The sequence below is a fragment of the Gossypium raimondii genome, chromosome 3 (genome assembly GCF_025698545.1).
Source record: "Gossypium raimondii isolate GPD5lz chromosome 3, ASM2569854v1, whole genome shotgun sequence".
NCBI classification, from domain to species: domain Eukaryota; kingdom Viridiplantae; phylum Streptophyta; class Magnoliopsida; order Malvales; family Malvaceae; genus Gossypium; species Gossypium raimondii.
In genome coordinates, this window is record NC_068567.1 from 17107244 (window position 1) to 17124383 (window position 17140).

At 28.3% G+C, this 17140-nt stretch overlaps 1 protein-coding gene across 1 annotated transcript; it reads left to right on the forward strand.

Moving 5' to 3' along the window:
- Nucleotides 1-7040: 7040 nt before the first annotated feature.
- On the forward strand, nucleotides 7041-7632 carry LOC105797327 (calmodulin-like protein 5). Its single transcript, XM_012627300.2, has one exon. It carries the CDS (start codon nucleotides 7162-7164, stop codon nucleotides 7429-7431), a length of 270 nt encoding a protein of 89 aa, XP_012482754.1. The 5' UTR covers nucleotides 7041-7161; the 3' UTR covers nucleotides 7432-7632.
- Nucleotides 7633-17140: the final 9508 nt, after the last annotated feature.

Here is a 17140-nt window from a genome sequence, read left to right on the forward strand (position 1 = left end):
CACTATAAGGTCGAGGTTTCAATGGAGAGGAGGATTGCCTTACATTTCCTTTCTATGCTTCATGATAAAACAAGGGAGTCCTAAACTCTATCTTTAGAAGAGAACACATTGGGGGCAATGTGTAATTTAAGTGTAAGTGGTATACATATTAGTATTTATTTTTCATGTTTTTTTGTGTTTATTTATTTTATTTTCTTGTATTGCTAAAATGTTCAAAAGAACAATTTTTTTTAAAAAAAATTCTTTGTTTTGGTTTTTCATTTTTGCATGGTGCGTGCATGTATTGATAATGGGTTATAGGTTAATTCCTATTATATGATGTATTTTTTTACTTTTTGATCATGCAAGTTTCAATTGATGATAGGTAAATCAATTCTTTTAGATGTACACTATTTAGCTCCTTTAGTGAAATTGCATAATAGATTAAAGGTAATCTAATTGTGTGAAAATGCTTGACTTTATGCCAAATGATGACTAGGTGCGTAGATGCTTGTTGATACTTGATTTGGGACGTCGGGCCATGGATATTAAGGGTTTGGTAGAAACAGCATGATGGTTTCAAAATGTGTATTTGAGTGAAAAAGTGAAGAAATGGTTCGATATAGTAATTATAGATTATTGCTAAAATGTTCTTAAATAAAAATTTTTGAGTGAATAAGAACAATGTGCTCAAATGATGAAACATATTTGTACTTACTAATATTCAACCTTATTTTCCACATTTACGGAGATATAAATGAGGTGAGAGAAAGAGAAGTAAGGTGGTGACCTTAATAGTTTTCTTAGGGGTGAATAGGGAACAATTTCATGTGATATACTATTTCTAGTGCTTAAATAGTTTCGATACTTAAACATTCTGAAGCTTAGGACGATTCAATTTCAAAGAGAAAGATGGCATCGAAACTGTTCAATCTCTAGAAATAGTATATCACATGAAATTGTTCCCTATTCACCCCTAAGAAAACTATTCACAAGTTAAAATAGGAATTCTAGGTTAATACATAGAACTGTAAATGAATTAGATTCTTGTTTTTGTATAGACATTGCATGTACATAGCCTATTTTGATGGATTAACATGATTGATTGCGTTCTAGCATAAATTACCTCTAAATTTGTTTGTTCTTTAACTTGTTGAACTAAATAGGTTTACTTTAAGAGCATGTGAATTAACTAATCATCATTCTTAAGTTGTATGTAGGAAAAGTCTTAGTCATCTTTGATATTTGTTTGTCATGTGTATTAGTATATTTCAAGGGACATCTTTTGTGTGTTTTGTTGTGTTTGTTTAAGGAAAAGCAAAGATTTAAGTGTGAGGGTGTTTGATGTGTTGTATTTTGATATGAAAAATTAAGCTCTTTATCTTAAAGAGCTTGTTTTTGAGTAATTAGTGGAGTTTTTTAGTGTTTTTTCGTACTTAGGTTAGAATTCATTTTCAATTGCAATTTTCAGTGTGTTTTATGTTTTTGTTAATAAAATGATTATTATATACCATGATGAACATATTTTTGGACCAAACCTTTTTAGGGACTTAGTTTAAGTTAATGAGGAAATAAGAAAGTTGCAACCTGAAGTCTTCAACTCTCTAGGTCATGACATCGACTATGAAGGTCGTGACATTCCATATACACTTAGGGGTTGTTGTTATCAAGTTCGCGACATTGGTTTCTCAATGTCATTACATTGCTTGCTTTCCAAATAAGCACCATCTTCATACCTCAAAGTTGTAATATGAGTCCCTTGATGTCAAGGTCGCGACATTGGCTTGTGAATGTCGCGACATCATACCCATATTTCGAGTAGAAGAGTCAAGCAAGCCAAGCAAACTTATGACCACAAGCTCTGAACATCGCAACTTTGAGTGATATAGAGCCTTTCTTAACGAGGATGTCACGACATTAGCTTGGAAATGTCGCAACATCATGCCTGACGAAGTACAAATTAAAAGGATACCATGAAGGAAATTTGGGTTAAAGCTTCCATATATAATTTTATAAGTGGGAATATTTTTATAATTGTTAGGTTAAGAATTTATGACCTATAAATACTACTTTTAAAAGACTTTTCTTGAGTCAAAAAACTAGGTTAGTTTTTGAGATGAAAGTTTTACTTTTCCAACTGCTAAATTATTTTTCTTTAGAATGGTATAAGACCAGTTTTTAAGATAGCTAATTTCAACCATTTCTATTTTCAATTTAGCATTCTTCGTTATTCGATTAAAATTCTAGAATTATGGCTTACAATTATTTAGTGGAATGAAGTTTTTATTTCATTGAATCAAGAATTTTGGAACAAATTCTAAGCATTTCTAAACATTGAAATTTCATCCATTTTACTCTTTGTTAATTGCATAAAATTAATTTGTTGGTATAATTGCATAATGGGTATGAACTGAGACTATTGATTGATTGATTTAAGTACTAGTTTGTGAATTTTAGGTTTAGGGACTAAATTGAAATTTTGGATTAAATTGAATAAAACAGTAAAACTTAGAATTTATGACTCTAAGGGAAAATTTAGATAGGTGAGATCGAGTGGAGACCCTATCGAGTAAAAATAATTTAGTTCAGTTTAATTGAGAAAGGCCAAGATGATAACTTGATTAATTTCTTATTTGGACTAAATTGAGACCGAGAGGTGAAAATTTATTAGATAAGAATATTACAAATTAATTTCCCTTAAACCTAAATTCACTGCTATTATGGAAATTGACCAATTACTATTTTTTCTTGATTTTTATTTTCATTAATCGAATAAATGCATGTTTAATCCTTTTTTGTAGGAATTTTAAAAAATTATCATTTTTCAAATTGTTGTAATAATTAGTTTGTAACACCCCAAATCCGATCCAGTAAGCCAGACTCAAATCTTTGGTGTTACCACTCAAGAACAATGTACTGAAACCTACGAATTCAAATTACACTCAAATACAACTGCTAAATTTCAAATTTCTTAATATAATACATAAGTGTATACAAGGAGGAAGTTCAATTGGCGTACATAGAAAATTTAACTACAGTGTGACTAAAATTGATGTTATGGTTTAATATAACTATTCCATGTAAAGATTTTTGTACATATTTATAACAACTTATACTCGCTCCTACCATCAAGCTTGCTTTATATGCCTAATAGCTCGTCTTGCCACTACTTTGGTGTCATCCCTCCTAGCATAGGCCCAAATTAATTTACCTGTAACATAATACATAGGGGTATGTTCGGGAGAACTTTGTAAGTCAAACACTAATTACCTGAATCATTCTTGCTCGACACATCAAGTGTTTTAATGACTATCTTTTTACTCTTATCTTTCAATTTTTCTCTGCCAATTAGTTCCTCAGTTTCATTTCTTTTACACTTGTTCATTATCACAATCTACTCTCAGACCATTTCCTTCTCTTTCGTGCCTTTGAGGCCTGACATACATTTTTCAATCACTTGGCCATAACCTCCTCATATCTCAAGAAGAACCCTTACATGGGTAATTGGTACTTCCTTCCGATTATACGATGTTTACATTCACATTCAAAATACATTCTTATTAACTCACAATATCTCTTAAATTTCATTTCTCTGTACAAATCTTAGTCATATAAAATTCCTTACTATGATATCCATTGTTACGTTTCATACTTACTATTTTCACTATTTGCATTTTGGAGAAATTTGGAATACGTCGTTTACTCAGGTAAGAATCCACCGCAAGAGCATCCTTTATGGTTTATCCTTGGGAGTCTTTTCAGAACACGCCACAGGAGTAGCCCATCCTATTTGTCATAAAAACTTTCTCTTTAGGAATTCGCCATAGAGACTGTTCCTTCATAATTTGTCGCAAGGGCATTTCCTTCATACGCTACTACCAACTTTGATTTCAGTGGTTGCCTTACCAACCGTTTCTTCACAGTTCACCAAGCATTCCATTTCTTTCATTCAAGGTCTACCACAGAGATGTTCCCTTCATATGGTTGCCACAAGGGTCATTTTCTAGAGTGCGCCACGAATGTGTTCCTTTCATCGTTTACCACAAGGTCTTTCATTACATAGATTTCCACAAAGACTTCTATTTTTCTAGTGTATTTATGATAGGGATTCACCTAGACTAACATTTCGCAAGGTTTACCCCTCATCATTCTCGGTCACATAAAGAATCCCATCAGGTAATAACCTTCCTTTAGGTCTTTCCATATGATGCCATAGCCCACCAGCTATGGTGTTACACGATATGATGCCACGGCTACGACCATGAGCTTTTCCTTTCAAATATCATGTTTAAAGTTTCGATAGACCTCTTTAGGCAATTCCATTGCGGTGAACAGATACAGACTTATTTGACAGACTCCTCTTGTATTGACCATATATAGTACTCGACACTTAATTCATATAAACAATGAACCTGTTTCACATCTCATCTTATATTTCCAAACGTATCCATACAACCATGATTTATATTTTTAGAACTCATACTACTCACTTAACTCATCAGACTTCATACATACTACAAAAACATAGTCCATTACACACACATGCAATAGTATGAGCGTCACACCATACTTTACTAGTATCAGCTTCATAGTTCAAATGATTCTTCACAGAATTATTTAGAGTAAACATTATACTCACAAAAGTCAATTTGGGGACTTACCTGATTCTCACATTCTACTGCACAAAACTTCATATCCAGGCTTCCATCTTGCAAATGACAACAACTACTACTACAAAACATGGAAACTCATTAAGACCTATACATATACCCCATTTTTCAATCATTGTTAACACTGAAAATCCTTAAGCAAGGTCATATATCCTTTATCCTATTGATCAACCAAGTCTAATAGATATATTCTTACAAAACAATATGTAAAGTCATAAATCTTACCTTGTCAAAGATTAATCACTGGATAAGATCCAGATCTACATCTTCAACTTAAGTGAAAGAAGGAAATGCTCTAGGTTCCTCAAGATCTAGACAAAAACACTTCTTGAAGAAGGAAGAAGAAAATTCCCCATTTTCTAACCTAATTATCTAAATATACAACCCTTGTTTTTATGGGAGCTTGATATGCGTCATAATCCTTTTCAATCTGTCATATAAGTGGTTTACAATTATAAAGAAACATGTAAAAAAAATCCAATATTTATATATATAATACATTTGGGTCAATTCCATCATTCGTTCCTAACCACTATGTTAGAACGTAACCAGTACTGTAACTATCCCAAACTTGGCATACAAAACTTTTCGGCGATAACCCAATTGCCCAAAGTTCCTTAATGCTTTGCTAAGCTCCTCTTCTTAACAATTCATCACATTCTGAGACAACTCTTCATGATATTCCAACGCCTGCTATGCGCCCAACTTTACACGCCAAAAGCATTAGTTGGGCGGATAGCACTATGCCACTCAGGTTACTGTTTTTTCGATTTACGTGCCCAATTTAGATCCCGCCAGAATGAGGTGTTACATAGTTACTTTAATAGCTTGGTAGACTTTTCCTTGCATGTATTTTGTTCTTAGCATTTTAATTACTCGATCTCCGTTGAGTTCGATCCTTGAAATATTCAGTGTTCCATTATAACACATTTATTACTACAAGACCTGTCTCACTTGCAGATAACACTTCACTTCTTTATATATATTTGCCTTGGTTAATGCACACACATCAAGATAATTAGTCAACAAGTCCAAGAAATATAACATGTGGTCAAAATGACATTTTGACATTTAAAAATCGACATTTAAAAATCAATAAAATGTTCCATCATCATTTCATCACCAAGTAGATAAATACTCTAATATTTAATCTTAATTAAGTTTTAAATTTTAAAAGCATCAAATCAGTTAAGTACAAATGATTAATTTAAAGATGCACTGACAATATTACTTTACAGGTAATGGTATAACAAATATAACCTCTAATCAATTTCACCAAAACTGAAGGAATAAATAAACCGACTTGGCTTTATGAAAAAGCAAATATCTTACCTATATTCTTGGTCTTTCTTTTTTCACATTATTGATAAGGAACGGAAATATGCTATACTTAGAATCTTGGAGGTATTCATAATTTTCTAGAAAGGAGCGGGCATAAAAAGATGCTTGGAAGTTGATCTGATGTTGAGAGGATTCCCAAAATATCGTTGTTGCAAGTTGCATGCACTAAAACGTAAAAGTGGGATGGATGTGCATGAATTCATGGGATGCATTTATATTAGTGTAGAACTAAAGTAGTTTTATATTCTTTTCATATTTTTTCATATGATTAATATTTTAACGATTCAACAATTGAATTTATTGATATAATTATATTTGTCATGCATGTAAATTTTCGAATTAATCTGATATTTCTATTACATCGATCTAAAATACTATATATTAATATTTATTGAACGACTAAAAATTTTCTTTTACATAAAAATAGTTAAAAATGTTTAATTTACATCAAATTTAATATGCATAATCTAAATAAATAAAAATAAAATGTAACGGTTGTATTGTTAAAATATTAATGTGTAAAATGGTGTAAAATTATTTTAATTCTATACCAAGCATTCCTCCCATATATATTTTTATGTATAAATTTATATAAAAATATTTTAATTTGATACATTGGAAGATGAAAAACTTTTAAAATAATTATTTAAGTTCACGACAACAATAACCAATTATATCGGCTCGGAAGGAAAATATTTGAAAATGTTATATAGCAAGAACATGTTCTATGAAATTTATAAAAAAAATAGTATTGTAATTGGTCCTCTAGTAAAACAAAATATTTTATCTCATTAAAATCATATAAAAATAAAATTATATATTTACTTTTTAAAAAGAATTATTAGAATGACATCATAAATTAGATGACGATGTGCACATCAACACATGCATACAACCCTATCCACAGTCCAGGGAATCAAGGAAGGTGGATGATTAAATATGGAACCTAATATTATTCCCGTCTTTAGTTTTCTTATAATATACTACATCCCTTACATTTTAGTTAAAATTATCTAAAGGAACCTTCATAAACAAGACTCCGTAGGAACAATCAAAACAAACAGGTGGTGGTAGCATCGGTCGGAAGAAGTCTATATATAAACCTAAACCCTATGATATATCACACAAGTAGCCATTGTAGCTCTCAAAATCCTTGGTAGGTAGGTAAAACATGGTTTACAACGTTCCCAAAGGCTCAGAATTGCCGAATAAGAAGCAGCTTCGGAAAGTATTCCTGGACTGCGACGTAGATGATAACAATGTGCTAACCAAGGAAGAGATAAAGAATGCATTTGATCGATTCGGTTCCCTCTTCCCTGGTTTCAGAGCTTGGAGGGCACTGAAACGTGCCGATAAAAATAAGGATGGATGCATCAGCCTGGACGAGCTTGACAACCTCATTGATTACGCTTATAAACGTGGGTACTTCAACGTTGGTTGATTATAAAACTTAAATTACTTGTATTTATTCTAATACCTAGTTTTTCCGCTAAGCTTGAAATTAGTTTCAGGTTTAAAAGCTTCTGTATATTACTTGTCTTTGTTTGGTTTGAGTTTGGGCTCTGATATATGAAGTGAATTTAGCCGAAGTCCATGACGACGTAATTCGATTTCATATAAAAAGTCCTTAATTTGAGCTTCACTCCGTGGATGCAATCCCCTCAAGTTTTATAGCATTTCCTGTGTTTAGAATCTCATACTTTAGACCCTTACAATACTGAAATTTCAATTTTAAGGGATTAAAATATCTTTGAAATTTCCACAAAATCAGTTTTTAATTTTTTTAATTTTCATTATTTATACTTCAGTTATAAATATCTAATTTATACTATATATTAGAGGTGTTCATGGGTCGGGTCGGGTCGGGCCGGACCTAAATATGATATTAACATACTTTATGTTTGCCCAACCAGGCCTGAAATCTAGGCTTAAAATTTTGCCAAACTTGTCCATATTTGCAAAAGACTAGCCTGCCCATTTTTTTAATTTTTTTAAAAAATATTTATATTATATTATTTTAATATTTAATAATTTTATATATTTTTTATCTATTGAAAATTTTTATATAGTCATCTTAACATTTTTTTTAATTTTTACATTAAAGTAGTATTATATATTTATCATAGGATTATTTTTTAATGTGTTCTAAATTATATATATATATAACATAATATAAAATATTATTAACTTAAAACAGGTCGGGCCGAGCCGGGCTCGGGCCTTGAATGTCAAACTCGAGCCCGACTCATATTTTAATTGGGCCTAATTGTTTTAGCCCAAGCCCATTTTTTAGTCCTAATATATTTACCCAAACGTTCCCGAATTTTGAGTGAGCCTTTAGGCCTGAGTGGGTAGCCCGGCCCATGAACAGATTCACTTATATAACAATGTACACAAACATATGGGTAACATTAAATTAAATGGATAATATTCAATTTAAAATAAATATTTAATTAAATAAATTATATTAGATTATATGAATAATATTTTGTTTTAAATAAATTATATAGATATTTAATTCGGTAGCAGAAATTTAAAAAAAGATTAATACTTAATTAAATAAATCAATTAATCAATTACACAATTTATCTATTTCATTTAACTTAAAGAATCTTTTTATTTAAGTTAAAGAAATTATCACATTTAAAAAACAAGTATGTTTTTCATATTAGATCAATTATCTATTCAATAAAATTAAGTGTTATTTAAAATAGATAAATATTTAATTAAATATATTAATTAATCTATTAGATAATTTATCTATTTGATTTAACATAAATAATTTTTATTTAACTTAAAGAAATTATCACATATAAAAAGTATTTTTTCATATTAGATCAATTTTCTATTTAATAAAATTAATTTTTATTTTCAGATTACTGTAAAAATAATTAATATATATTTATATTATCTTAACTAATATTATCCTAAGAATAAAACTGAATATAAGGGTTATTATGAATAAAATAAAAGTTAATTTCATTAATTGATTAAAGTAGAACAAAAATAAATACAAAATTATAAAAAAATCAAATATTAAAAATTTTACTGTTAAAACAGTTTAATTTAAAAATATATAATAAATAACCTATAAAAATTTTAAAAGTATTATCTAAGTTATAATTAATTAATATTAATATTCAAACATGATTAATCTTTGTATCGTTTTAATATTAAATATTTTTAAGATCAAATAAAATTAATATAATCGATTTTAAATTAGTTAAATAATGTTATAATTACATTAAGTTTTCAAGTCATTAATAACATTTTGAGGAATTTCGTTAATATTTTTTATAAAAAATAATGTTACAAAAAATATTATAAAATTAATATATACACTCCACCCGTGAAATGCGAACTAATTAAAATATAATTCACTTCATATTAATCTATTGTGGTGTTTCATTCTCTAATTTCAATTTCCATTGCTGATTAATTTACTTTAAAATCAATATAATCTAAATAAAAATTTTATTGATTTATTTAATTTTTTGAGGAAACTAATTCATTTAATTTTGAGCAAACTAATTACATGAAAATAGAATCCTTAATTTAATAGAAAATAGTAGATTAAATTCAAGACATTTAGATAGATTTTATTTTTCTTATAAAATTTGTTATAATAATATTTTTGCTATAAAATAAAGAGAAATGGAGAGAATAAAGAGAAATGGAGAGAATAAAGAACAAAGAAAATATGAAAGCAATTGAGGATATACTTTATTGATCAAAAGGGATGATTACAATGCTTCATCGAGTCTCTATTTATAGGCATAAGAAGTATAAAAGAAGTAGAGATCTAATTCTAATAACTATTAGAATTTAAAGTACATTAAAACTTTATCTTAATCATGATAGATATCCACTTAATAAGATATTCATAACACTCCCCCTTGGATGTCCATTGGTAGATAATGTGTCTCGTTAAAACCTTATTAGGAAAAACCCTGTGGGATAAAAACCTAATGAAGAAAAAAGAATACACAATCTATACTACGTATAACATACTGTCTCATTAAAAACCTTACCGGAAAAATCCAATGGGACAAAGCCTCGATTAAGGGAAAAATGGTGCAACGCATATTTACTCCCCCTCATGCAAACATCACATATTTTCTCATATTCTACATATTCAATCTTGAATACTAGTTTTTCAAATGACTATTCGAATGTATTTACTAAGCATTTATATTACCATTCTTTTAAAAGTCATGAGTGAGGAAAATTTGGGGAAATATATTTTGATCTCTTTAGGAGATTTAAAAATAATCATAACAAACTTTAATCATGATTCTTTTATAAAAACACAAATAGGTATTTTGGATCATTTTATAATCCTCCTTCAACTACTATTCACTAAATCAAATTTACCTCATATGTTCAAATTATTTCAATTCATATAAATGCACAATTTCTCGAGAATTTCAATATGTTTTAGCATCCTAAATTCTTCAAGGATTTTAGTATAAAATTTGCTATATAGATTCATAAAGGTTGCAACAATAACTATTAGACGCAAGTTAAATCTTTTATGAATAGTCAATTTAATAATATATCTAAAGGTTATTGCATCCATCACAAAGGAATATTATATCTTTTCATAATCAATGCCGGGACTTGGCGAAAAATTTCATATTTTTATTTTTATACCTTTAGATATTTGGACTACTAGTCCAAAACTTCACAATTTAATTGTACTTGAGTTGCGTCTTTTCTGTTTTGATCAATTTATTCAATGTTTATATTTCTCAATAGATTAATTCAAGATTTTCCTTTTATTTCATTATTTCAATAATAATATTGCATGCAAAATCATTGTCGACCACTTTTATTATTCGATTCCACATTTTCTTGAATTGACATAACTTATTGAGATATCTTATTTTCATTATTTTAAAATTCAGTTTCTGGTAATTGAATTTCTTCTAGAGTTTTACTTATTAGTTATGTATTGGGTCTCTTCTAGAGCACCCGCCTCCACTATATGACCATCTAGAAGAATTTTCATCTTTAGAATCGATCAATCTATTATTTATTCTAACTAATTGTCCCACTAGGACGTTGATTCAAATTAAAATATTAGATGGTATATAACACTTCGTTATTCTCATTACATTTGTAAATACATCTAACAATTAACTTGTCATGAGTTATCCTTATTGAACTTCTGGTTCAAATTACTCTCCCCCTAACTCATTACAAGTTATTATTTCTATCCCCTAATGTCGGAAAACTATTGAATCAAAATTGTAATAAAAATCATGTCATAATTGAATCTTGAATACATTCAAAACATCTAATAATATAAAGAAACTTATAATTAATATATGTTCCCAACTTTCTTTGAGGATTCACTCATCTTTATGCATTGTGGTGGAGCAATTGGAACATATAATCAAATACAAAAATTCAAAGATTTGAAATATTTATCTCTTGATGAAAAACCAATTGGAATGGGGAGTATTTATAACTTATTGGCTTGATGCGTACAACACGTAAATCAACATAATCTCATGTTGAAATAGGAAGTTTAGTTCTCATAAGTAATGGTTTAGACATTAATCATAGTTGTTCAATCAATAATTTCTCTAAACCATTACGCACAAACTTTTACAAAAGTTTTTCAAGCTCAATCAATAAAAGATTGAGATTTAAACTCATCAGTATTAGCAAGATGAATTGTCTTAATTGCATGATCTGAAATTAATTATTTAAACAAGCAATCTTACAAACAACGGGTTGCAAATTGATAACACATATGTGATTATTTTGTAGATACATCTACCAAAATCATATAATATCAAAACCATTCACATGGTGGATGAATAGGCCCATATTCGTTTCAAAATGCAAAATATTAAATCCCAACTTTATCTAGTGAGTTTCTAACAATCAATTTGCATTGAGAACAAGAAACAAATGAGAATTCTTTTAAATTAAAGAATCTTCTGGTTCTTTAATGAATGCCTATATGAATTCTCAATTAATTTTCGCATCATATATGATTCAGGATGGTCTAACCGGCCACGTCAAGTAGTAAATGCATTTGTATCAAGAAACTTCTAGTTTACTTTAACATGTGTTTCAATTGTACTAATTGTAACAAATTAATAATTTTACATTAATTTCTTTTACTTTGTATCCACATAAAGTGCTATTGTGACATTTACTACTAGAAATGTCTAAATTAATATGAATATTATAATGTCACTAAGTCAACAAAATAAATATAATTTCCAAAAAATTAATGCTATATTTACTTGGGAATATGTCAAAATCTTCAAATATCTATAAAAATTTGGAACTTCAGTGCATCCAACCATAACAAGCTTTAGATAGAATTATCATATTTTATTACTCATAAATAGATCTTTCACAGTCAAATATTTTACTTCCAACCCTTAATGGGGATGATGACAAAAGAAGATCACAAAGATTATAAAATAAATATAAATTAATAACACAATCCTCTCTTTTCATCTTTTCAAAATAGATATTTATAGCAATAGTGATTCATATAAAATATAATATTTTCCTCATTCAAAATCTCAATATGAAATCCATTATAAATATCTTTTAAAACCAATGGATTACCATCACAAGTTATTAATATATTAGCTCTTCTAGAGCTTTCGACTAATTTTGTACTATCAAATATTGAAATAATATTTGTTTGTTTTTGTACCAAATAAGATAAATATTTTCTATCTATAATGATAGAATTTATTACTACATTCTCATATCATTTTCTCAAAAATATTAATGAAACAAAATATTTAGACATATACCACATATGTGGCCAATAATCTTTCATATCACATTGATAACATAAGTTATCTTTACCCTTTGAAGAGTTATCTTGAGAACTCTTATTGTTCTCTTATTTATTACTATGTTCCCACTTTTAGTGGTCCATTATTATATCTTTTATTTTCTTTATGTTTGCATTCACTTCAGGGAAGGAAATAAATCTAGTAGGATAGACTTCTAAACGCCTTCATTGATTCTTTATTTCATAATCACCATTGCAAAACATGCTTGGATTTCAAATCAAAATATATCTATTCATGTTGTCATGATTAGTCTCCAATCACATCCTCAATTATAACAACAATCATGATCTCTATATTTCCATTTTTCATAATTGTTATGTACTGCTACATTCACTTCAGGGAATGAAGCAAAACTAGTGATAAGAATTTCATAGTTTTTCATTAGTAGCTTATTATTTTGCTTAGCCACTAGAAGGTATGAGATTGTTCGAAAATAATGTTGAAGTCATTTTCATAATATTGCTATTGCAGGAGCATAGCATATTAGATATTTGAATCATATAATGTAATGTATTCCTTCGGGAATATATATAATACAAATACATGAATATCTCATGTTATTTATATATATAGTTTTAATGTAGAACACATAAAGGTTTTATTGAACATATATCTTCTTGATCTGAAAAATAATATTATATTTTACAAAATTTTGCACCACAAGGAGTTAAAATATAAGCTCTAAAAGAGCTTTTTACGCTTTGATGCAATATTAGCTCTTTAGGAGCATATGATCATTTTATTCTATAATCTTAATGCATGCTTAATTTATTTTAAATAAATTTTATTTGTTCATGTAAAATAAATTTTAAATAAAACATATATTAAACGTAACAAATAATAAATTCATGTCACTAATAAATCATTATGGTTAGATAATATATATTTTACCACAACAAAATACAAAATATTATAATGTCAAATTAAAATAACTTTATAGCTATAAAAGTTTAAACATAAACATTGTCTAACATCTACCTCTTATGACATAATTTCATCCCAAATCTTAAAATGATATGAAATTATCATAGACAGAATGAATATCCCAAAGTTCTTAACAAGTAAGTATTTTTACTCAAATTCTACAATAATCATATATCTTAATCAAAATCAAAATTAAACCAATCAATTCTATTAAAAATGAAAAAATATATCTCCACATAAAAATCTCAATAACTAAATGTGTGAAAGGTTTTATAAATTCATAGAGATACGAATAGTGAATTATATAAATTAAAATTTTTAATAGAAATCAAATCAAATCAAATTTCAAAAGAATTTGATTAGATAAACTTACGTTATCATGGATGAGAAGTAATGATCATAAACATCCTTTGTAATGAAGAAAAAGAGATCATCCCCAAGCAAATATCAAAAAGCAAACTTTGAGAGTGAATCTTACTTCTCGATTTCATATAGATAACGGTATCAAATCTTTCACCATCATCTTGCCATAAAAAAAATTGAAAATCATGAAGGATAAATTCAATCGTCGATAAAAGGAACTATCACTTTGAGTAAGATCGTGCTTATAACGTGTTATAAAATAAAGAGAGATGGGGAGAATAAAGAATAAAGAAACTATGAAAGCAATAGAGGATATACTTTATTGATCAAAAGGGATGATTACAATGCTTTATTGGAGTCTCTAATTACAGGCATAAGAAGTATAAAAGAAGTAGAGATCTAATTCTAACAACTATTAGAAGTTAAAGTACATTAAAACTTTATCTTAATCATGATGAACATCCACTTAATAAGATATTCATAACAGTTTTGAAATTTTAATGATTTATTGAAAACGTTTTAGTAAACCCTTTAAAATTTTAAAATTAATGAAGTTATCCAATTTAAATATATAATAATATTTATACAAAAATATTTAATATTATTATTTTATTTAAAGTTAAACTAATAAATATTTAAATTTATGCTTTATAGGATCTTAATCTACATTAAATTTAATTTTATTAAATTATATATTGAAGTATGTATTCTAATTAATGTATTTAATTTAAATGAATTAAATATATGAAAACATACCATTTTAATTAAAATATAGTATGTTAGCTTACAATTAAGTGATTAAATTGCAAATTTTAGATTTGATTTTTAATAAAATTTGTTACAAGAAAGTTTGTAAAATTGTACACTTTTAAGAATATAAATTTTTTATAAACATAATCATCTTTACAGTATACAACTATTATTAAATATTTTAATGTGTCGTTTGGTTATGAGTGTTGTAAAATAAGAAAAAGTTTATTTATTACATATGTATTATAATGGTTAGATATAAAATAAAAATTAAATAGTACAAACTTAAACTTGAAATTAGAAAGATCAATAACAACTCTTGAAAAAAAAAACATAAATCATAAAACCTCTTCAAAATAAGCGAATTTTTTCCTTTTATTTGTTAAAATTAGTGATGGAAGTGGTTTGTAATACCCAAAATTATAACCTTAGAAATTTGTTAAGTCTCTAAGAAATGAGTTATAGTTTTGATGGTTAAGAGTATAGTTTATTGCTTAGAGAACTAAGGTTCAAATCCAATTTTCCTCATTTTTTTTCTATTTTTTCAGCAAGTAAGGAATAAACTCAAGCTTGTATATATATTAAATGTGGTAAAAATATATCAAGAATGGGCAGCAGTCTAATTGATTAAGCATCCATTTCTCTCTTTGCACCTAGGTTTGAATCATGCCAAAACTTATTCTTCCATTTCTTCTTTCTCATCAAAAAAGGGTATTTTATCACTCAGCCCCTTAAATTTCTAAAACCCTAATTATTTAATCTTTTTTCCTAATTACATGAGGATTTCTACTTCTTTTTTAACCCTAGTTAGAATTTCTTCTCTCCTCTCTTTAAATACATATTTTTCCTTTATTATTTTTTCTTCTTTTAATAAAAAAGTTACATTCTCTGGTGGAAAACAATGACTTGAAAACCCAAATCAAAATCAATTCATGATTTAACTCATTCTTCCTCCGAGCATTGAATATTATCATCGATAACAATCGAACTCCCATCAAATATCATTAAGTATTCTTGTTTACAATTAGATAGAACCTAAAAATTCTGGACTAATATCGTTCTTGTAAATCTTTCAAATCGGTTATGAATCTTTTACAAGTTTTTATGAAAATCTTAATTCTTTTTGTAAATCTTGAAAATCGATATTAATTCTCGCATATTTGTTAGTTGAAAGACTCGTTGTAGGTATCCTGAAATAAACTTGGACGTGATAATCACCGTTCGAGACCCCAGAAGTCAGGCGTGTATTCGTTTACGAGAAACTCGAGGTAAAATCAAACCTATGTTAGACCACATGGCCAGCCACATGGGCGTGTGGGCCGTCTGTGTGGACCACACAACCACCATTCATGGCCATGTCCCCTTTGAAACCTCAGATTTTCATTTCTTACATGGCCTAAGACATTCCACACAGCCTGCCAAACGGTTGTGTCTTCCATGTAGGTTGTTTTCGAATGCCATACTGCTACAATCTCTCACACGACCTAGACACACGGTTGTGTACCCTCTCCGCATGGCCCAGGGCTTCTCACACAGTTCATTCACACGATTGTGTGTCCCCTATAACTCAAAATTTACAGTTTTGACCCAAAAATTTATGTTTTAATCATATTAGTCCCTATATAGGTTCCAAACTATATTTAGTGAATTAAATTATGCAATTAGGTCATTGATGATAAGAAATATGCTAGAATTTTGGATCAACTAATTTATTTTTTTCATTATTTATATTTATGAATATTTGCATAAAGACATGAGTAAATTATGTTGCTATTGAATCTATACTTGTGAATGTATGTACGATGTGCTCTATGATACTGTTAACCCAAATACCTGATAAAAGCATGACTTGCTACTGATTTTTCATGTGTTAGTACATTAAAAATTGTTATATATTGTTTGTATTCAATATGTTATAATACATTACATGGGTTGGGACAACATATATATGGAGGAAGCTCAATTTGTCTATCTACAAGAAAAATGGCGGTGCAAGTCATGGCCATGCGGTAGTTCTTATCTGCAAATTGTTGTGTACCCACAACCAAACGTCTATTCTAGTGGAGAGTTTACACTGTAAAATCTACAACTGAAAACTTTGTTTCATTTGCAGGACTTTTGCTTTAAACCCATAGCCAAAGGCAGATTCCAATTGCGAGGACTTGTTATGTATCCACAACTAAATAGCAATTATTATATACAAACCAATAGTGGTTTATCCACATCCCGGTATGTTGGAGGAAGGGATTTTTGGGGAACTCACATTATGGTGTGTAG